At 40.2% G+C, this 23,956-nt stretch overlaps 1 protein-coding gene across 3 annotated transcripts in view; it reads left to right on the top strand.

The window, feature by feature from the left end:
• Positions 1-23,956, top strand: part of sgcd (sarcoglycan, delta (dystrophin-associated glycoprotein)) — a 357,132-nt gene that overhangs the window by 237,973 nt on the left and 95,203 nt on the right. For all 3 annotated transcript variants that reach the window (XM_057821021.1, XM_057821019.1, XM_057821020.1), the window contains 3 exons: positions 15,335-15,436; positions 17,922-18,009; positions 21,361-21,480. In XM_057821021.1, coding sequence (XP_057677004.1) covers positions 15,335-15,436; positions 17,922-18,009; positions 21,361-21,480 — 310 coding nt within the window. The remainder of the gene's footprint in view (positions 1-15,334; positions 15,437-17,921; positions 18,010-21,360; positions 21,481-23,956) is intronic.

The raw sequence follows: 23,956 nt of genomic DNA, 5'->3' as shown, positions 1-23,956 counted from the left end.
GGGCAAAAGTCAATCCAACAATAAACAAAAATTCCAAATGACAAAAAAACAAATTTTCATTTAACCACCATCTTGGCGCAAGAATAAATAACAAGTGAAGTTTATTTGGAGTTAATCACAGCCACTCAAAGTGATAAAGAAAAGCATAACAGAGAAAAGATACCCTGTCATCAGCAGGTTGCAACTGAGATATAGACACACTACACGCTTCTTTTATCTCGCCTCATTTACGCCTCAACTGGTCGCCCCCTGCCCTAATCGGCCTCTGTGTGTTTATCTCTCTGTGTGTGTCTGATCATTCTCAGGCTTGAGAGAAACGCTCTTACCCCTTCTCTCATCCCGCTGATGGATGATGCAGCGAGGACCTCAATCAGGCCCGTTTGGGGGGAGACGCAATCTCAAGGCTAATTCTGATGATAGCCATGGAGTAGCACTGAGAAACGAAGTTGACTTTTACATTAGCTGCCATTTGCTTGTCAACCGTAATCAAAATAAAAGTCTGCTAACATATCAGTGCTAGCATATTATATGAAATTACATTGATGCGCTAACAGAAATCCAAATTCCAGTTAAATCAGCCTAAGAAAATGGCACCGTAACTCGGAGTAGGAAAGTACAGGTGAACTATGGTACAGTCTGCACCCCAGCCACTAGGCTACATTTTGGTAACATGTTTTGTACGGCAACAAACTTCAAGCAAGACATTGCTCTGTGCTGCTGAATAATTTAACTTATCTCAAGCTAGGAGTTAACCAGGAATTTTCAAATGGTAAATGGCTATTACCATAATTTTCGGACTATAAGACGCGACTTTTTTCCTTGATTTTGAATCCTGCGATTTATAGTCCAGTGCGGCTTATCTGTTGGTTTATTTGGGTTAATAGGTAACACTGTAGTTGACAGCGGCGTTATAAGACTGTCATAAGGCAGTCATAATTATGACATGACACTATCATGGGCATTACTGAATGTTTATGACAGATGTCATTAAGTGTCATCCGGCAAATTATGTTACTAACTCAACTAACTAAATTTTTGTCCAGCTTGGATCTTTTACAACACTTCAAAAGTGAGATAATTTTCCAGATATCACTAAATGACATCTGTTATAAGCATTCATTAATGATCATGACAGCATCATGTCACATTTATGATTGTCTAATGACAGTCTTACGGTGCCACAGTCAACTAAAGAGTTACCAAATTCCATGACTAGCAAATAATTAAACATCTGGAACAATAACTGAAGAAATAAGAAGCACAGAACATGAATTTTGATTATTTACATTTTTAGCACTGCGATGCATGCTAGGAGGCATGCTGGACGACAACAGTGTTGACAGCAGGTGGCAGCAGAGGTTGACTGTCTCCCCCAAGGGAGACGTGACAGCCAAATGAAGCTTCTTGAAGCAATGAAGCTTTGCAGCCAATTGGTTCAAAGCTCCATGGTTGTTCATTTGGTCTTGTGACACTCTTATGATGGCGCTGTCAAATAAAGTGTTACTGGTTAATATCTTTTGGTGTAAATATGCCATAATACCGTGACGACAGCCGCGGCTTATAGTTCAGTGCGGCTCATCTATGAACAAATGCCGTTTTCATGCCAAATTTGAAGGGTGCGGCCTGCAGTGAGAAAATTGCGGTATTCTTTGACCAAAGGTACACACACATGACTACAGTTTGATATCGAATATATGCACCAAATTAACTCATATGCTCCCCAAAACGCGTAAATATGTTCTATTTTTAATTGTTTCATTGTCCAAAAAACATATTTATACGTCTTTTACGTTTTTTTTCACAAGAGACATCTCTAGGTTCCGATGCAACTTCGCTCCAAAGCACAATGGTCAAAATTCATTTTAAAGCAAAAGAACTGGCCACTCGAGGGCAGGAGCGCATTTGGTAAGAAGTCAAATGTCAGGAAACGAAAGTTGGAAGAAGCAAGAAGCGTGAGAAAAATGTAGAGAACCACCCAGCCGGAAATGTGCACGGCCAGTTCCCCCCAAGGAACACAACATGCCCCACAAAAGCTCCCCAGGTGAACTCTGCCATGAGGCAGCGGTCACCACACAGGTCCCCCCCTAGAATCCACCCACACAGGATGCCAGGCACAACCAGATTTAACAGAATGAATGTGGTGCCGGTGGAAGACGACCGAATGGACGACCAGGAGGACGTCCGGGACGCCAGACAATGAACGACCAAGCGCGATGACCAGGAGGATGTCCAGGACGCCAGGCGGCGGACGACCGAACAGAACAATCGGAAGGACGTCCGGGATTCCAGGTGTTGGACGACCAAGCAGAACGATCGGGATCACCAGTGTAGAGGATGTTGTTGTTGAGTCTGTTGCTCGTTGAGTAGAGGTCGCTTTGCCTTGTTCGGCCGCTCGTGTCTCTCGTGTCTCTCTAGTGTTTCGTGACTCAGCAGGAAACACACACAGCAGCGTCATGTCTCAGTTCAATAGTTTAGTTATGTGTAAATAAATTGTTACTTTGCTATCAAAAGCTCTATTTGTCTTGTTGTTTATGTTATTTTGTAGAAGGAAAACATTCAGATGTTTGGGATGTCACAAAAGCAAAAAATAGCTGTGTTAAAGTCAAAGTTATGTTTGAAATGTATGCTTTTACAAAAAGCTCAATTTCTCTGTTTTTTCATCGGATTTTGGAAAATTGTTCAAACTAAGCTATTTGCTAATGCGGATTTCTAAAAAATGGAAAAAGATATGAACTAACTTTTTTTCCTGAAAGAGAGTCTAATCTTTATTTTGGTGGGCTCCATGTTTATATGGCAATAGAACAGAATTTTCAGTGGGACTTGCAAAATCAGTCAAAATCCAGTAAAATGGCTGGGAGCGAAGGGGGTTGCTCCGGTGAAAATGGCTGAGAGTGAATGAGTTCAACACTTGATCAACATTTGATCCGATTTGGTCATGCCTGCATCGTTGGACACAGGCATAACCAAATTATTCACTGATACCAGATACACTGTGATTGGGTGAACACACAACAGCGATAAGGAACATCTCTCAATATGAGCTTGCTCGTTTACTTATGTGGTAAAATTGCACTTGCTAAAAATATCCACGAACTGCATTTTAGAAGCACTCTGTGGAGGCTAACCAATGCAAAACCTCTCTTTGGGTTGCTCGCAACAGATGGTTGCAGTTGACGATTCATCTTTCATTCTCAAACCTTTTGATCTTTGGCAGATTTTTTTTCTTTTTCTTTTCTAGATAAGAAAGAAGGGAGTCCTAAATCGGTCTTCCATGCTGTGAGGTGGAGTAAGAATAAATCCCAGCTGACTTTTGTGAAAAGAGGCAGAGTACACCTTGAACATAGGCAGATAAAAGACTCTTTAACATCTCCTTTCACATTAGCATCTTTGCTTATTCGGGTCATCGGTAAGGCCTATCTCAGCTGAATTTTTCTAACAGAAGCGGAGTGTATTTCAACCAGATTGCTTGCAAGTTACACAGGGCACATGTAGACAAACAAGATTTAGGCTTTCATCCCAACAGTTCACACCAAATTGGAATTGTCCAAAATTGGGAACGCCATTGACTAACTGGATTGTGTTAGGGTCAGACAGGCTTGATTTGCTTTTAAGTCGAAACGTGTGACAGTAACCAACAGCGACTAAACACAAACAAGGGAGGCAAATACACTAAGGCTGAAAGCAATCAAGACCGGCAGGACACAAGGGCAGGCTTGGAAACGATTGTCACTATGATTAAACAAGTGCTAAGCAGACACTGGTATTGTTTTCCCTAAAACTGTTTTACTGATTACATAAGGCTTGAGAAAAGAAAAGCCAGTGTTAGACGGCTTATACCTGCAAATACTGCTACCGCTAACATTGATTAAATCAGCAGTTGATGTTTGACTAGCTGCTGTTGAGCTTAAAGAGCATACGTCAGGAGAAAAAAGTCTTAAATGGCATTATTATGTGAATTAGAATCATATTTTGAGACGATTCGACTAAATACAACAATTTAGCAAAGCGCAGATAACGAGAAATTAGTCTTTGAATCTGCCGGTTAGCCACACCTACCATTATAGGGCTTTAGCGGCCCCAACAGGTGGATGACGTCAGCGGTAGACTGGGCTCATCGATTTTACTATTCAGCCCATTGAGGGGGAATTATTCAGAACGAGGAAAACGCGAAGAAGAGAGCCACAAAATGTCATTGTTTCAGTCTCTCTACTCCAATATTTTTACAGGATATTTTTTTTATCAAAGTATTTTTCCCCAATAGCTATATAAATGGCTTGAGAAGGACCAGTCAGCCCGTCGATCCCCAATAGCTATATAAATGGCTTGAGAAGGACCAGTCAGCCCGTCGAGGGGGAACTATTCACAACGAGGAAAACGCGACGAAGAGAGCTGCAAAATGTCATTGTTTCTGTCTCTTTACTTCAATATTTTTACAGGATATTCTTTTTATCCAAGTATTTCCCCAATTGCTAAATAAATGGCATGGTCATGACAAATAACAGTCTTGTGCTAAATGGAATATGAAATAATAAAAATGCATTTATTCAGGACGACATGGCAAAATTACTACATAATGGTCAAAACTGTCGACTTCACCTTTACTGTCGCACCTCCCGAACGATATTTTATGACATATGTCATTTCCCTTCCCCGGCTTCGGAGAATGTAAACAAACCAAAAGGCATGACAGCTAACCCGAACCGAGTGATGTTTCAAAGTCTTCGAAGTGGAAAATCACACATAACTAGCCTGGATTTATTGAGATGACGACTGGGTTGTCGATTGTCTTCGCGGATCGGCAAACCGCCCGGCGGAGAGCAATTTACAGTTCGTTCCCCGGAGGAGGGTGGCTGCAGTTGTGCAGCTAATGTGCTGCTAATGTGCATGAGGACAGCTTTTTACATGCCTATCAATGATCAAACGTAAGTAGTCCTTTATTTAAAGAAAGTTTGTAGTGTTTACTTTGTAATCGCTGTATTCGTTTTTGACATAATACAAAGCAAGATGTTTACGCACTTCCTCGTAAGTCCAATGGTCCCACAGTAAATATCCACGGTGAATGGGAACCTTTTGAAACTCCAAAAAGGCGCATACGCCTCTCCCTCATACAGAATGACTTTTCTGCAGCCGTTTGGCTGGCGTGATGCGAAAAATAAACGTATTAATCCGCAAAATCAGCTGAATCCTTCGTCCTCATACACAACAGTATGCTGCATAGTGAAGAGGACGTCTTCTACCGTACACGTCACAGCGCCCTCCTCCTCAATGCAAAACCGAAGCCGGAAGTCACTCATTTTCATGGCGCGGGATTCAAAAAACTAAATAAATATAGCGATCGCTTCCACACACATCCAAGCGGTCCATATCATTCAGGACCATAAAATACCGCGTGTATTATGAAATAAACATGCTTTTTCGTGTCACATGCACTTTAAGTCTTAGTTAGTGTCGCTTTAATATATTTGTGAGTGGTATCACCATTAAAATATACCCGATTGGTCTGGTTAGTTTCTGTGCATCCATCTCAATATTGCAAATAATGGACATCCTCTGCTTTTGTTGACTGGTGTGTTTTTAATGTGAGGAGTCATTGTGATTTTTGCCCCCCGGGCCTTGAGACGTCTATATTTGCTTCAGCCTCGGGTAAGCAAGCACTTGATGCATATCGACACCGACACTCAATAATAGCCTGAGTGCTCTGTATTATTGATAACCAGGCCTGGCTGTTCCGCCAAAGGCATCTAAAGGAAGACGGAGGAGAAGGATGATGAATGCTTATAGAGGGGGAAGATACAAGCTGTTGCGTTAGCGTTCGCATCGCTATTGCTCGTCTGTCAGCAATCAATCTGAGTCGTCTCATGACAGGTATACACACATGCAGGCATAAATTCCCAATAAGCATCAGTGACAGTGGAGGCAACGATCAATGAAGACCTTCTAGTGGTAGATGTCTTTACGAATACGTTTTCAAATACATAACCTTCAACACTAGTTTCACCAAATGACACAATAGACCATTATGACAGGATGCACAAAAAGTGTCAAGGACACATGCCCGCAATCCAACTGGAAGTCGGCCACTTTACGGTCTTAGCGGTCGTTTGGAAGAATTCCAAGGCTTGTACATTGACAGACCCCTACTGGGTATGTTGCCCAATTGAGGAAGAGGACAATGGACGGAAGAGGCGGGTATTGCCATAGCTTGACAGTTGTACATTTGACAGCACATGCTGATCAACGAGGCTACTGGGAAAAAAGAAAAAAAACAATGAAGAAATGAAAAGTATCAGTGAACAATGAGCATTTATTCTCAGCACTGTTGAGTGTTATTACGATTTCTACAACATTTAATAGCGTATTTAGTTTGGGTTGTGATTTCCGTCGGATGAGATTTGACGACAGTGGTTCGCTGGTACTGACAAATTTGAGAATGAGCTTCTTGTTACAGCTTGTGTGGAGACAATTTAGTAGTTTGAAACCACAGTCCTTGTTTTTTTTTTCTCTCTTTTTTATATATTTTTATGAGAGTTGTTCGATAATGACTTTTTAAACTACAGTCCCTGACAAAAGTCTTGTCGCTTATCCATTTTGTAGAAACAATTGCTAATAACTGGAGATGGTGATCGATCGGGTCCGATCACGTCATTTTCAAAGTATCGGAATCGGCAAAAAAATATCGGCCATGCCTTTTTTTAATATATATTTTTTAATTAAATTGTTTTCTAATTGTATTTAACATTACAGACATAATATGTTACACTCATCCAGAGTCTATAGTTTAGGCTTAAAGTTGGGTTATCAAATTTATCCCGATAACGGCGGTAAATAATTTTTTAAAAAATGTATCACGTTAAAATATTTAACGCACTTAATGCATGCGTTGCACAACCCACTCACGCATTGTCGCACTCAAGATAAAAGGCAGCGTAAAATGAGTAGAGTGAATTTTGGCAGCCTTTGGAGCCTTTTTTTAATAGGCTAATACCTTACAATCCCTCTCCCTATGATGAGAAATATCATGGGAAGCAATGTGGGGAAGCAAGGTAGCAATTAATCTTTTTCTTAACACTATATGTTGGTTCCGAACACAGAGAAGATATATCAATTGGTAGCACTGCGCACAGTCATGGTTCCACTTCCCATCATGCATTTGGGTTGAATGGCTGCAATATCATTTACCGAAAGCTCAACAAATACACTAGATGGCAATATTTAGTCACAATATACAAAGTCACAAGTCTTTCTATCCATGGATCCCTCTCACAGAAAGAATGTTAATAATATAAATGCCATCTTGAGGATTTATTGTCATAATAAACAAATACTGTACTGTATGTTGAATGTATACATTCGTCCGAGTTTTATTCATTTTTTTTCCATTTTTTTCTTAATGCATTGCCAAAATGTATATGATCGGGAAAAATTATTGGGAATGATTGGAATTGAATCGGGAGCAAAAAAAAGCAATCGGATCGAAAAATATCGGGATCGGCAGATACTCAAACAAAAACGATCGGATCGGGAGAAAAAAAAAAACATGATCGGAACAACACTACTAATAACCTGACTTTAAATTAATTAATTGGTTTCAGAAATGGCTCATATGAAAGCTAAGATCCTCCCAAATGATGTTGAATGTACAAAAATATATTTGTTTCACTGAAAAAAGATTGATCATTTAATGAAGACATAAAGGTCCAATTTTGGCAAGACAAAGGTTTTGTTGCCTACAGAAAGTATTTTGAAAATTGAACAAAAAATGTACTTCAAATAAAAAAAATCTGTTACATAACATAAGCGAATTAAGGCGTGGTGCTGTGAGATCCAAATTTAAGATTTTGGATGACTTCCATGGGCTTCGGCAAGGATTCATACAATGTATTGATGAAGTCATCAAGAACATCAAAGATAGCAGTCTTGCATGCCTCTCAGAGTTCATCAAAATTTGTGGGTTTCGTCTTCCATGCTTCCTCTTTCATCCTACCCCAGACATGCTCAATGATGTTCTGTCTGATGACTGGGCTGGCCAGTCCTGGAGGATCTTGATTTTCTTTGCCTTGAGGAACTATGAGGTAGAGATTGAAGTATGCACTATCCTGCTGCAGAATTTGTCCCTTTTTATGGTTAGGAGTGTAAGAGGCAGCTAAGATTTGTTGATATTTCACCCTGCAGATCTCTCAGGGTGCACACAATTAAAAAAAAAAATTGTGTGGCATTTGCCAAGACCCACAGCCTATCAAAAGGATGGACGCTGGAAAAGTGGCAAAAGATGGATTTTTCCAAAATCATGGTCTGGGGTTACATCTAGTATGGGGATCTGCCGGGTGGAAGGCAACATAAATGACATCATCACAAATGTTATGAAAATATTCCATAAAGGTCGAAAAATTACCTAGCGTTGCTTTAACATATTAAAGTTAATTGTGTTGTGATGCCCCACTGAATGCTTCAATAATGATAATGCTCACATGTCAAATTGCAAGCATCTTAGTTTGGAGACATCTAATGGTCAATGAGCATAACTGCTGTGCTAAGCTGTGACTAGCCCTTGTACAAAGGCAGAAGGCTCCTGCATTCACGTTGAAGGCAACATGCATATTGCCCCAAAACCGATAATGAAAAACCGATGTCGATATTATCCGATATCATTTTAAATTACGATCTTATCGGCTACCTGAAAATGTCGGACAACTCTAAACTTAATGTATTAAAGAGTGTTTCTTCATATTTACTTGCCTTTTTTCTCAAATAATAACCATTCTTTTGGCAACATGCTATCAAACTGTATCTTTGCATTTGCAACATGTCACAACTAACCACATTCAACCAATTAAGAGTACAGAGCAGTTACATAAGTATAAACAATGCAAATAGAGGTTCGCTGGGTTTGCTAATAGCCTGAAAATGTTGCTAATTTAGTTTTTGTACATTATTTTCTTCATTGGATTGAATTCCAACATAATACAGCTGTAGTTGTGGTTGGACTAAATGTGAAAACAAGGTGCCGGAGGGCAGGGAAAGGCATGGCAGGTGGCACAAAAGCTGAGGCAAACCCAGCTGTTATCAGCAGAGCACAAACATGGGTGAAGACTTTTCAGAAGATCAAAGTCTGGGTTAGCAGGCCGAAAAATAAAAATAAAGATGCTCACCTGAGTGTCCTGCTAAGAAGTTGTTACCTCGTGAATTATTCATGGGCGCTCGCCGCGCCATGTGCGCACCAAAGAGCGGGGCGGGGGAGTTTGGTTTGGAAGGTGAAATAAAAACAGTCTTCTTATTGTGTGACTGAACATTGCAGCTAATTGGCTCGCTTCGCATCATCTGTCACTGTTGTTTATTTACTGGGATAAATTAAGAAAAACTTTCTGAACTCACCGCTAGTTGTTTTCAAAGTCGAGTTCTCCATACTGACAGCTTTTTTTCCCCCCAGTATTTTGAGTCCTTTCTCAGGACCCCCAGAATAGAATCTTTTGTGACAATATAAGCGCTTGACCAAACAAAAAGTGGACCATCTTCTTTCGCCAGAATAGGTTTCTTTCCCTTTATTTTAGTAATCAGCTTTAAAACATGCCTTAATTTTACCAAGATCATACACTTCTGGCCAAAAAAGTAGTAAAAAGTAAATAAGCTGAAAAATGGCTGATACAAATGTTCTCGATTTTAACAACAGGAGATTGGTTGGGCCGTTAATAGCAAAACAATCCTTTATTTACAGATACACAACTAATCAAGGCGCCACTAGCGACTCTGACTCACGCAACGGCTCCAGTTTTTTACAAAGCATTCCACCAGCAGTGAAACAATTTCTTCGAAAGACTGTCATTCATTCTGTTTATACTATTCAGGCAGGGTTTTACTTAACATTCGAACAGTCTAAACATTCAAAGCGAGTGAAGCGCAGTAATATTAAACTAAAATGATTGACCTGCATCCACTCTAGTTTTCCACACTTTTTTCATTAAAAAAATCAGCTGGGATAGGGTCCACATTCCCGCTATCGAATTAAAATTGACTTAAGTGGGGTGGTAAAGCAAATGGATCACTGAATATTAATGAGGCTGCACATGAGGTAGTTGTCAGCATATGGTCCTCACACAAAGGTGTAGGTTTACATAGGGACGGTAGGAACATAACACTAGCAACTTTTCAGGATGCTCAAATTGTCCCCACCAACTTTTAACCCGCCTTATTGGCATTATATAATGAGTTCAGTTATATGGGTAATTTAGATTGGCTTCCCATATGTTCTAAGGATGGAATAGACCCTACCATTATAAAGTGAATTATTTACATTATGCTCAGACTTTGATTCATCCCTTTTCACTTGCTGAATGTGCCATTCCGTTTTTTCCCCTGAAACGCACGTTTGATTGGCTGATGACTTGACCCTCCGACACTTCCTCCCGCCACAGACGCACAGTCATACAACTCCGCCGACAGAAATACAACATGCCCCCTCCTTCACTCCTTCGAAGAGGAGGGATATTAGAAGTTTTTTTTTTTTTTTCTTTTTTTTTTTTCGGACAAGTCACTGCATGTAATGTAAAAGACGTCAATGTTATGGAGGTGGTTGAAACACTACTAATTTTGCAACTAAAAGTCCGACCTTCATCAGAGTTAGCATAGCATTTATCTTGCTAACCTGCAAAACTACTGCAGTCAGGCCAGCCTCCACAAGGAACAACGAAGTCAAGCTAGCTGTCCCTCATTCATCATTGTTTGCCTGATGTGCATTACTGTAATGCAGTACTTCAGAAATAGTGGGGCGCTCCCACCCCCCCGAGGTGGGCAGAGCGATGCCAGGGGTGGCACATGTGGCCTCAGGAATTTTTTTTTTTTTTTTTTTTGCCGTACTAGAATAAAGTTTACTTGCACGTCCACTCAGTGGGTGGCAGGGGCGCTCTCATTTTCAGAGTGCGCGCAGTATTTTTGAACTAAACAAGCGCACACAAAAAAGAGATGAAGAGCTGTGTGCCGTTTTCGAAAGCCGTTTTCCGGCCGAACTCACGCAGCGACCCACTGTCTTCTCCGGTTTTCACATGTCCGCCGGAGAAGTGCCATTTTCGGCTTGGGATCTTCACGACGACCGCCCTCACCAACGGTTCTCCCTCGGCCGCCGAGAATGCGCTTTTTTCGGGCCGTTTGCCTTTTGGCTTTGACTTTTAATACAGTGGGAGATGAGGAAAGACCACTGTTTACTGTGTCTAAAAATTATTATAGCGGACAGCCGGGAGCCAAGTCAATTAAGATGCCACTTAAAGACATTAGACCCCAATCTCATTGATAAGCCGCTTGATTGTTTATCAGCGAAAACGTGCCGAATATTGTCAACAGTCGTCCCACTTTGTCCGTGTTATATCGGCAAACCAGTGAGCACGGTTAGCATGCTCAGTGCTAGATTTCCCCACAGCATTGCAAAGGAGGTGATACTGTGAGCAGCGAAAATAAAAACAGTCCTTCTGTCCAAAGACACTTTTTTTTTTACTTCTATTCAGTTATGTTTTTTCGGTCAAAATTTTTGGCATATTGTCCTCATGAGTTAATGTTTCTAATCAATTTGAATTTGTTATTATTTACTGATTTTATTTCATTTTATTTTTCAGTATCAAATGGTCAAAAATGTACCTTGAGTGTATTTTTACAGTTTGGATGTGACTTTTTTAAATTCAGGCAAATTGATGCGCGTTAAGTATTTTCTGTTACAAACAAAACAATGTTAATAAAGTTACACTTTATTATAAATTGATATGTTTTTCCTTTATAGAAAAAAAGGACACAATGTTACGCAGAGGCATACTTATAATAGTAATTTTATAGACAAATGATACTACCGTATTTACAGTGGCGGCCGAGAGTTGGGGGAGGGGCGAAGCATTTACTTCTTCCTTGGGGGGGGCGTAACAGAAAATAATTGAGAAGCACTGCCGTAATGTAACGCGGTGGCTTCAGAGTGCAAGGCAAGGCAAACTTATTTGTATAGCACAATTCAACACAAGGCAATTCAAAGTGCTTTAGATCACATGAAGATCCACGAGCAGAGATAAAATGATTCATAAAGATCACATTAAATTAAAGTTAAAACAAAGACAACAACAAACAGGAAATAAAATTATGAATAAAGTTACCTTCAGGTAACTTGTTCCAGAGTTGAAGAGCATAATAACTAAATGTTGCCTCACCGTGCTTGGTTGTTGTTCTTGGAACCAACAGGAGACCAGTTCCAGACAACCTTAGGGGTCTAGATGCTTCATAGGGATCCAACAAATTAAGCATGTATTTTGGTCATAGGTCATGAAGTGTTTTGTAGACGAGCTGCAGTATTTTGTAGTTTATCCTTTGACTCACTGGAAGCTAGTGTAACGATTTCAAAACCGGTGTAATGTGGTCGTGTTTCCTTGTATTTGTAAGGACTCTGGCAGCCGCAGTCTGTACTAGCTGCAGCTTACTGACTGATTTTTTTTTTATCAAGACCAGGAAATATACTGTTGCAATAGTCCAATTTACTGAAAATGAATGCATGTATAAGTTTTTCGATGTCTTGTTTAGTCAAAGCCCCTTAATTCTGCCTGTATTTTAGATGGTAATAAGCAGATTTAGTGACGGACTTTAGATGGCCATCAATTTTCTTGCAAGTCCAAAGAATGGGTCAATTTGAGAGGGACACGAACATGAACTGACACGAAAAAAAAAACTGTGAAATATAGTACCACATCAGAATTTCATGAGAGTACTTTGGTTCGAGTCTTGGGGTAGTCTAGGATGCATCACATGTATATGGGTCCTTGGATATCTCAGATTTTTTTTTAATGATTTTTTTCCCCAGATCACTTTCATATTACAATACTTTAGTTTGAGTCCAAGGGTGTGCCAGTGTCCCCCAGAAGTGGACTAATTCTTGGATAGCTCCCCGTTTTTTTTTTTTTTTTTAAATAAAGCGACTTGCACTTCAAAATGCTTCTTTCGTAGTTTTTGGAAACAAAGGTTTGAATCGAACGTTGGATCACGTGAACCAATACACATAAAAGTTAGTATACATCAATACAGATTTATTTTGCTTTGATCATTTCATCCATAAGTGTTGTAAATAACGGTGTTATAATCTAACGGCGTTACTAACAGCGTTATTTTTTTCAGTAGTGAGTAATCTAATTACCGTATTGGCCCGAATATAAGACAGCCCTGATTATAAGACGACCCTCTCTTTTTCAAGACTCAAGTTTGAAAAAAGACTTTTCAAACAGCTGAACAGGACAGGTTAAAAAAGAAAAAGAAAAAAAAGACTTTTTGAACACCAAATTAATTTTTATACAGAAAATAATTACAGTACATCTGAAACAAATGATTATAACAATATATTTGAGAGAAAAAAAAAGCATGTTATTTTGCCTCATTCAAATCTTAATATCTGAACATTTAAATATGTAAACTAAAGTGCAATCACATTCGTAAATGAATGGATTCTGGTTTTTGAAATGTAAATAAACCAATCTATTGTGATAAAACAACAAAATTGCAATGACTGCATTAACCATCAAAGTGAAGTCTAACTGTAACTACAGTCTTGAAACAAATCTGAATAAGGCAAAATATTGCAATAAAATGAGAGTAGCTGAGATCTATCATGATAGAACATCGCTTCGATGATATCTGGCGCCATCTAGCGTCGTGAATGGGAAGAGTAGCTGAGATCTGTCATGACAGAACATTGCTTCAATGATATCTGGCGCCATCTAGTGTCGTGAATGGGTATACTGTCTAGACCGCGAATATAAGACGACCCCCTCTTTTTTAGGCTTATTTCAATGCAAAAAACACTGTCTTATATTCGGGCCAATACGGTAATTACTTTTCTCATCTTGGCAACGCCGTTACCGTTACTGAGGATGGAAAGGCATGAGTTACTATGCGTTACTATATTGGTTGAATGACGCGAGAAAAATCTGAGGGAGATGGACTCACCGAGACGATAGAGCAGAGGAGGAGTGGGGAGGAGGCAAAAAAGTTGTGACGCAGAGCAAACGCGATGCAAGGTGGCTCCGATAATACCTGACTGTAGCCGATAGCTTACAAACTACGCCCACATGATATGGTAGATATGGTAGACATGGTAGATATGTCATATATAAAGAACTAGATGCGAAATTCATGTACAGTATAGGAACTAGATGCAGACATGTACAGTATAGGAACTAGATGCATTAGTAAACAGCCGCCATCTTAAAGCAGTAGACTTTTTAGGAAAGCTCTGTTGTAGAGAACCTTCCTAGTAAACCTAAGTATCTTTTTATCTAAAATACTTCTAAATCGGCAAAATCTTGACTTGAATCTATCTTTAAATGATGAAACAGTTTTAAAACTTACACATGTCAAAAGTAGAAGGGAACTAATGCAATAATGGGAGCAATTTTAACAACTTTTAACGGTTGATTCAGGGTAAAGGGTAAATTAGGGTAAATAATTGGGCTAGGGCCACTTGTCCCAAAAACCTTTTAAACTTCACTTTTTTTGGAGGAAAAAAAAAACAAAACCTGAAAATTATCACCAGTTACTTTGCCAAGTAACTAATTACTCTTACATTCAGGTAACTGAGTTACTTATGCAATTACTTTATGGGAGAAGTAATTTGTAACTGTAATTTTTTTTTTTTTTTTTTTTAAGTAAGATTAGCATCACTGCTTAGGTTCATATTCCTGAGAAATGTGGCCCTGACCCCCGTTCAATAATCTGTTTGGTCCATGAATGTCCTCAGCTAGAAGTGTTCATGCAGGTTATGCTGTTATATCATCCCTACCAATGTTGAGAACAGACCGACGTCCTTGTCCTCACATTCATAAGATATGGGTTTGAATCTCTCTTGGGACATCTTTGTGTTGCATTTCCTTGTTTTCGTATCGCTCCACAGTCATGGGAATGTATTATAGCCAACTGCATTTGAGAAACTCTTGCTACTGTGCTCATAAAAGGTATTTTTTAATCACATGGAAGCAAAATGTGACTCATGCAATATCATACACAGAGAGCCATCCTCAACTCGGTCGAGATTCACCTGCTTTTATCTCCAAGTGCTACCTTTAAACCCGAGGGAGGAGCAAGGGAGGAAAACAAATCGGATTTCCACTTTCATGCCATTTTATCTTTACACTGATCCAGCGGGTGATGCAAAAAAGAAAAGGCAGGATATAAAGCTGCTGGTTAATATCCTCTCTTGCTGCAGTGCGTGTGTGTGTGAGACGAGGGATGAAATACCCTAGTGACAGGATGGACGTACATGAAATATTATACACAATATGACCAATAAGTGTGTATGTATGTGTTTTTGTTTGTGTTTTGGCTGCAGGATGGCATGGGCAACCTGAGAATAACAGAGAAAGGCCTCAAGCTGGAAGGCGACTCGGAGTTCCTTCAGCCTCTCTATGCCAAAGAAATCCAGTCCAAACCGGTAAGCCAGACACACTCGTGTCGATCTACATTTCGACGGCATGTGAAAATATAGCCAAAAGAGTTAAATTTGCTCAAAGTAAACACAATATTTGATTGTAATGACTTCCAATCGATGACTTATGAGTTATTTTATGTATGCTCTGCCACAACTTCTTCAACTTTCTTTAGAACCGCCGAAAAATTTTGGAAAAAAGATGTGCAGACACACACACACACACCTTCTTTGTACTTTGTGAGAGGCAACAACGTCCTGCTGGGACTAACATGCTCCGTTGCTGCGGCGATGGGAGAGGATGTGGAACGGCAGATCAGAAGTTGGCTAGCGTCAGTCGTGTAAAGTGTACCCTTGTATATCATGGTTTGGGGGCATTCCAGACCCCTCATGATAGGTGAAAATTTACCGAACGGGCAGACCATACAGTACAATATTTATCATTTTAAAAACATATTCCTCCTAAGTGCTTTAAGCAAAGTAAGTCATAAATACACACTTTTAAAAACATTGTGTGGAGTCTGTTCTCACACTCTTACTGTCATAGAATTCATGAAAAAAAATTATGCTTAAAGCTGTTTTTCACTCCAAACTGGAGTTTATAAAGTTTACATTAAAAAATAGTAAACATTGTATGTTTAAACACCAAAATGATCAGCCAAACCATAATATGAGAAAAGTATGCAGACTTAATGCTAACACGTAATGTGAAATACCATTGAGTGGTCAAAGGATAATGCATGAAGACCATATAAGTATAAAACGATACAATCTATTTTTTTGGCTTTCCCGTTCAGACTGCCTTATTTAATTGAGCCCGTTCATGTATTAAGCATGCGCACTAACACACAGTCCGACCCTGAGCAAACTGACCCACATACTCAGATGCATCAAACAAACGAATACACTTGGTGGCTCGACATCACTCTAAGGCAGACATGTCCAAAGTCCGGCCAAATGCAGCCCGTGGTCAAATTTCATCCGGCCCTCAGCCTCTGTCATAAAATCAATAATGTCTGGCCCGCACACACTTTATAAATTAATCAGCAGTACTGCTACCAGCATATGAAGTAGTTTACACACTAAATGCTGCTCCTCATTTATCCACTAAAAGGCAGCAGCACTCTAAGCAACATTACCCCGTGTGACCCTTTACTTCCAATTTTCGAAAATGGCGACAATCAACAAAAAAAAGTTGACTGCGACGGCCAACCCTTGAAGGATGAGTGGAAATTGGACTTTCTTTACTGAAATACGCAACAACTGTGTCTGCCACATTTGCAAAGAGACAGTCGCTGTTTTTAAAAAGTTTAATGTGAGGCGATATTACCAAGCAAGACATGCTGACATGTACGACAAGATTACAGGGAAGATACGCAGCGAGAAATTGAAGCAACTTGAAGCTAGTTAAATTTCACAGCAGTAGTATTTTGCAAGAGCTCGAGAGTCGAAAGAGAGCGCACAAAGGCTAGTTGCAAGATTGTTGAAATTATTAATTTTAAAAAATAATAATAAAGCAAATGTGGCACACAGAATGGGTTGCTAAAATTTGCTAAAATATATTCTTCTTTGTAAAAGACGTCAGCCAAGGTCGGCCCCCCCACATTTTTACCAGACCAAATCTGGCCCCCTTTGCAAAAAGTTTGGACACCCCTGCTCTAAGGTGATGATATTTTGATTCACAAACAGGACACAAATCACAGACTTAAATAATTTCCGTTTAGTTTTAAGCCTGAGTTATGCTCCCGCGTTGCGGTGACGGCGCAGCGACTACGGCATCATTCGATGGTTCTCCAGCCAGGTGACGCGTTGCTCTGTAATTCACCGCCAAGCCACAAGAGGGGTGCGGCGTTATGTTTGTACGGTTTTGGGGCAAGCTTGTTGACTTCCTCTTGTCTAGTTTAACGGAGAAAAAATAAACAATGCAATATGGAACGCTTGTATGTGGATCTTCAGCTCATCCACATTGAATAAATGATCATACAAATGTTGAGGCGCAGGCGACGCAGAAGACGGTTTTGAGGCGCTCTGTCCAACTTTTGAAAGTTCTAGCCTCAGGTGGAAACCAGCTAGCTGTGGCTGCTAGCTTCAAACTGGCGTCGAGCACCGTGTCCAGCGATTTGTCTGAGGTCTGCAAAACCTTCCAGCCCGATTCGTTTGCCGTGTTCAACAACTAGCCAGTGGGAAGCCATAGCAGATTTCTGGCGTCTATGGATCTTCCCAAACTGCATTGAAAGCCTTGATGTTAACGTTATCATAAAAGCACCGAGGCACTCTCAATCGGTGATGATGTATCATGTGTTAACTGTCTGTTGTTGAAAATTAAACATCAAAACAACTCTTTTGGCACCAAACCTGTGCTTTATTCATCAATGAACAGCATTAATGAATATGATTTAAGTAACATAAATATTTGTGTGTCACAATCACAAATGTTGTCTTCAAGTGAATTTGTTTGCATTATTAAATATTGGCTTTTGTCCGTTTATAGGGTCGCCCTCTGTACTTGCAATCTTCCCGAAACGTGTCGATCAACGTCGTGAACAACAACAACCAGCTGCTCACACAGCTCGTAACAGGTATGATGCTGTCTCAAAATAAAAACATTCCAAAGAATAAACAAGCTGCTTTCATACGTCGAGCTTTTCTGAAACTCTGACGACACGGACCGCAACAACTCAACATGGTTTCAGTCTCTGATGTTGGTGTTTTCAAATTGATATGTTGTTCATATTTGTGCAAAGTCTAAACATTTCAAAGGCGACCTTTATGTAAGGCTTCAGAGTGGTATTAAATATACATCTGAAATCAAGTTTTGAAATGTCAACATGATAAAAGGCACATCTGCCATTGCTAAACAAGCCTACTGTATTTGGTTGTTTTGTTCTATTTAATACAGTATGTCAATGTACTCTAGACCCACCAGCTTGCATCCAAGGCAAACGCCGTACTTTATGGCATATTTTTGTACCAAAATCTTTCCCATGCTATACTGTGCTACTCCTTTAATGTGCTCTGGGCGCCGTAACTCTACTGCGTCGCTGCACTTTGGCGCTAATAGAGGCTGGCAGACTCGCAAGGTATACAAATCACTCAGGGTAAACATGCACGGCTAGTGTCTTGGCTCTGACACTCCAACACCATCTGAAAGGTAGGCGAACAGCACCCACCTCGCCTTCCCAAATAGAGAGTGACAGAATCAATTGCGAGTGTCAATCTCCCGGTGTTTTCCACTACTTTGTCGTACTACTTTGTTTCGCGGGGTCATCTCATGGTGTCAAAATAAAGCTTCCAATTGTCCATCTTTCACTATTTAAACAGATCAGCCTCTCAGTTGCAGTAAGGGCAAATTCTTTAGAAGTTTTTCAAAGTACGGACTTTGTGAACCGGCAAAATGGTCAATTGATTGGTTTTAACTGGGATCATTGATTTGATATTCAAGTTATATTATGATGTGAGCATAGTCGTGCAACATATTCATATTTCAAACTGTAATGTTAGAAATTTTGCTTTTCCAGTACAGTATTTGAAGCAGGGATGGGAACCTCTGGGTAGCTCTCAATACCATGTAATTTGCGATACAAGGCTCACGACAATGATGAGCTCATGATATGGCAATGCAACAACTGATACATGGGTCAGGAAATCAATCTACGATATACAGTGGGGCAAATAAGTATTTACCGGTAGTCAACCACTAATTGTGCAAGTTCTCCCACTTGAAAATATTAGAGAGGCCTGTAATTGTCAACATGGGTAAACCTCAACTATGAGAGACAGAATGTGAAAAAAAAAAAAAAAAACAGAATATCACATTGTTTGATTTTTAATGAATTTATTTGCACATCATGGTGGAAAATAAGTATTTGTTCAATTGCAAAAATTCATCTCAATACTTTGTTATGTACCCTTTGTTGGCAATAACGGAGGACAAACGTTTTCCGTAACTCTTCACAAGCTTGTCACACACTGTTGCTGGTATTTTGGCCCATTCCTCCATGCAGATCTCCTCTAGAGCAGTGATGTTTTGGGGCTGTCGTTAGGCAACACGGACTTTCTACTCCCTCCACAGATTTTCTATGGGGTTGAGATCTGGAGACTGGATAGGCCACTACAGGACCTTGAAATGCTTCTTACGAAGCCACTCCTTTGTTGTCCTGGCTGTGTGTTTGGGATCATTGTCATGCTGAAAGACCCAGCCACGTCTCATCTTCAATGCCCTTGCTGATGGAAGGAGATTTTCACTCAAAATCTCTCGATACATGGCCCCATTCATTCTTTCCTTTACACAGATCAGTCGTCCTGGTCCCTTTGCAGAAAAACAGCCCCAAAGCATGATGTTTCCATCTCCATGCTTCACAGTGGGTTTGGTGTTCTTAGGATGCAATTCAGTATTCTTTCTCCTCCAAACACGAGAACCTGTGTTTCTACCAAAAAGTTATATTTTGGTTTCTTCTGACCATAACACATTCTCCCAGTCCTCTTCTGGATCATCCAAATGCTCTCTAGCGAACCGCAGATGGGCCTGGACGTGTACTGGCTTCAGCAGGGGGACATGTCTTGCAGTGCCAGATTTGAGTCCTTGGTGGTGCATTGTGTATAGATAGAAGCCTTTGTTACTGTGGTCCCAGCTCTTCACTAAGTCCCCCCGTGTGGTTCTGGGATTTTTGCTGACCGTTTTTGTTATCATTTTGATGCCACAGGGTGAGATCTTGCATGGAGCCCCAGATCGGGGGAGATTATCAGTGGTCTTTTATGTCTTCCATTTTCTAATAATTGCTCCCACAGTTGATTTCTTTACACCAAGCGTTTTACCTATAGTAGATTCAGTCTTCCCAGCCTCGTGCAGGTCTACAATTTTGTCTTTGGTGTCCTTCGACAGCTCTTTGGTATTGGCCATAGTGGAGTTTGGAGTGTGACTGAATGAGGTTGTGGACAGGTGTATTTTATACCGATAATGAGTTCAAACAGGTGCCATTAATACAGGTAACAAGTGGAGCCTCGTTAGACTTCGTTAGAAGGTAGAAGTTAGACCTATTTGACAGCCAGAAATCTTGCTTGTTTGTAGGTGACCAAATACTTATTTTCCACTCCAATTTGGAAATAAATTCTTTAAAAATCAAATAATGTGATTTTCTGTTTTTTTTTTTTTTTTTTCCACATGATGTCTCTCATGGTTAAGGTTTACCCATGTTGACAATTACAGGCCTCTCTAATCTTTTCAAGTTGGAGAACTTGCACAATTGGTGGTTGACTAATTACTTATTTGCCCCACTGTATTACAAAACGACTACTAAAGAGTAAAAAAAGCTGTTTCATCCTTCGGCTGTGAACTGGAATGAGTATATCACTTGTACACGTCCAATATGTTTGAATTGGGAGAGTGGCAGCGAATGAGCATTCACTTGTTGCTGCCGTCCCTCCCACTTCAAACGGATTGAACGTCTATTGGTGGTCAGTGGCAGCCAATGAGCCAATGGACTTCTTTTTTCTTCTTTCTTTCAGAAAGACCAATAAGCAGGGTCTGAAAGGCAAATATGGCTGTTGTATTGTTATCTTTAAATACCCTCTACTCTCGCACGATCTTGCAATCCTCGCATGAACCGATCGAACCGCTCCATAGACGCTCTGCTCGTAAAACGCGTCCTGTGGAAATTGGCGGCGAGCGTCAATGGTGCGTTGAAGTGCCGGCGACGTTGATGCGCCATAGACGTGCCTGGTGTATTAGTGGGGAAATGGAAGATTTTGGTAGCAACTTGTTGGTTCCTTTTTTTTTTAAAACAGTAACACCTTTTTAAAACGATATATCGACTCTTGGCAGGACCATATCGATAAACTTTTGGGATACAAAGTAGCGTGATGTATCACCATTTCGATATTTTGTCACACCCCTAATTTGAAGTGTCATCTTGTGTGTTTGTCGTTCTTAGGATCCGGTGGGTTCAAAGCACGGGGCAAGATGTTCGAGGTCAAGTCCACGTCAGGCAAGCTCCTCTTCTCAGCCGACGAGCAGGAGGTGGTGGTGGGCGCAGAGAGGCTCCGTGTGTTGGGTGAGTGGTCCGTCCTTCACTTTTTTCTTTATCCGTGACCCACGGAAGCCTTAAGGTGACCAGCAGGCCGAAACACTATCACAAGTACAATTGTCCAATTCCAAAAATCCGGTACCGATATATGTGGCAGTGGACTTAACCCTTACATGCATAAGTGGGTCAAAAATGACCCGGTGAGGTTGTTTTCTTGAAATATCTTCGGAATGAAAAATTGTTATCAATTCATATTCCAGGTATTCCTCAAAAAACATGTTTTTGATATAATGCCATTCAAATTTTTGATGAACTTTTTATACATTTGAACAAATTGTCATTTTTGTATTACTACCCCAAGCTTCCACAAGTGGGTCAAAAATGACCCACATGCATTTTCTGTGGAATCCAATGTGAATCATTCATTCTTATCAACTTTGGCTGTCAGGAATAAATTTACCGTGGACCACACAGACTAGGTATGTAAAAAGTGACATCCTTAAGAAGATTATTTTACACAGCAAGAGCTGATACGTGTACTGTAAGTATTATGTCCATATAGTATTTTGTGTGTGTGTGTCTTTCATGACTCATTATTATTTATCAACAAATTAACCTACTTCATAACTAGCTAGCTAACTAAGGCTAGGTTCATACCGCAGGTCCTAATGCACAATTCCAATTTTTTTGTCATATCTTTTTTGGGCGTACCCGTTCAGACTGCCTTTGTCCATTGAGCCTGTCAAGGATCACGCATGCGCTGTAATTCGCAGTCCGCGATGCGCTGAGCAAACTGGCCCGCATGCGCAGAAGCATTGGAGCAGAGAGAAAACCAACTGTTGTCAAGCCCGCTCCTTCCCCAAAAGCAGTGTTCAAGCTAGGCGCTAACGCTAATGCAAACTGGCCCGCATGCGCAGAAGCATTGGAGCAGAGAGAAAACCAACTGTTGTCAAGCCCGCTCCTTCCCCAAAAGCAGTGTTCAAGCTAGGCGCTAATGCTAATGCACAGCTGCACCGCTACCATAGCACCCTGTCTGTCTCGCTCTTTGCTGATGTTAATTGCTGCATGAATTCCAATTTGGGGGACTTGACAGTTCGGACCCCAGCCACATTCTGAATCCCACATGATGGGATTTTAACCACATGGATCGAATTTGAAAATGGTCCATTTTTATGTGACTTTTCTCGTTCAGTCGGGTCGGAAAAACACAAAAAAATCGAATTTGTGCTAGATTTACAGCTGAAATGGTCGTACCGATGTTGAATGATGGAGAGGCAGTGACGGGGTTGGACTCAAGTGTCCGAAATTTCTGATGATGTGGACCCGGAGTATTGTCCAGGTGGCAGTGGCAGTTGTCCACCTGGAAATCCAACTGAATAAGATCAATCTGACTCATAAGATTCCACTTATGTGTCCTCTGAATAAGAGAGTGTCCAAATCATGGCCAACAGAAAGAGTTGTTAGGGCTCTTACTAGAGAGAATTACCTCCCACCCAGGGCAGAACACAGAGCCACAATATCCTCAGAAATCAGTTAGTGCCTCCACAAGGGCTTAGCACCGCTATCTCACCAAAAAGATGCATGGGAGCCTTTTCATCATTGATGATAAAATACAAGGAAGGATGAAGTCTATTGCTGTTTTTTTTTCTCAAAAAATGTTAATTGAATCATAAAGATATTTCAAGCATAAAATCATTCTTGTGTGGCCCTAAATATCATACTAATTAATATACAAGTGATTATTCTTCACCAAAATGGCATAAAAACACATAGGTTCTTCCATAGGTGGGTCATTTTTGACCCACTTATGGAAGAGTGTAAGGTCCATTAACCTGTGCATCTAAGGGTTAACATACTCATTACTTTTCAATCATTTATGGTTCATTTAATTTTTGGCCCATGAATACAAAAGTTCTGCTCACATAACAAATCGCAAGCATCTTAGTCAGGAGACATCTAATGGTCAATAAGCATAACTGCTGAGCTAAGCTGTGACCAGCCCTTGTACAAAGGCAGAAGGCTTCTACATTCACCTCGAAGGCATATTCATGTTGGCCCAAAACCGATAATGAAAAACTGATGTCGATATTATCCGATATCATTTTAAAATGCTTTGTTCGGCTACCCGACATAAAAAGCTTTGGCACATACATGCCGTATCTTAATTTTCTGAAAAACACTACTTAAATAAAGCTGCTAGTTAGTAGTTAGTTAGCTAGCTGCTAGCTAACAATCCTCGGCTTCCCCATAATATTGGACAACTTTAATCACAAACCTTGATATTCACTTACAACCTGAATTCCTATGTGTTCCTTTTTTGACATTTTATTAGATAAATAATGATTTTTAGCTGTTCCACATTACATACATTATATGGCACAGTTGCACGGTATCTTTTAGTCTCTTTATACTTATTGATGGTTTCCATAATTGCGTTGACATGATAATAATGGTAATATCAAGATGTGGATTAAGTTCCTGCTGAAGGCCCAGATACCAAATA

This window comes from Corythoichthys intestinalis, chromosome 18 (genome assembly GCF_030265065.1).
Source record: "Corythoichthys intestinalis isolate RoL2023-P3 chromosome 18, ASM3026506v1, whole genome shotgun sequence".
NCBI classification, from domain to species: Eukaryota; Metazoa; Chordata; class Actinopteri; order Syngnathiformes; family Syngnathidae; genus Corythoichthys; species Corythoichthys intestinalis.
Note: the sequence above shows the minus strand (reverse complement) of the source record. Positions and strands in the feature narration are given on the sequence as shown.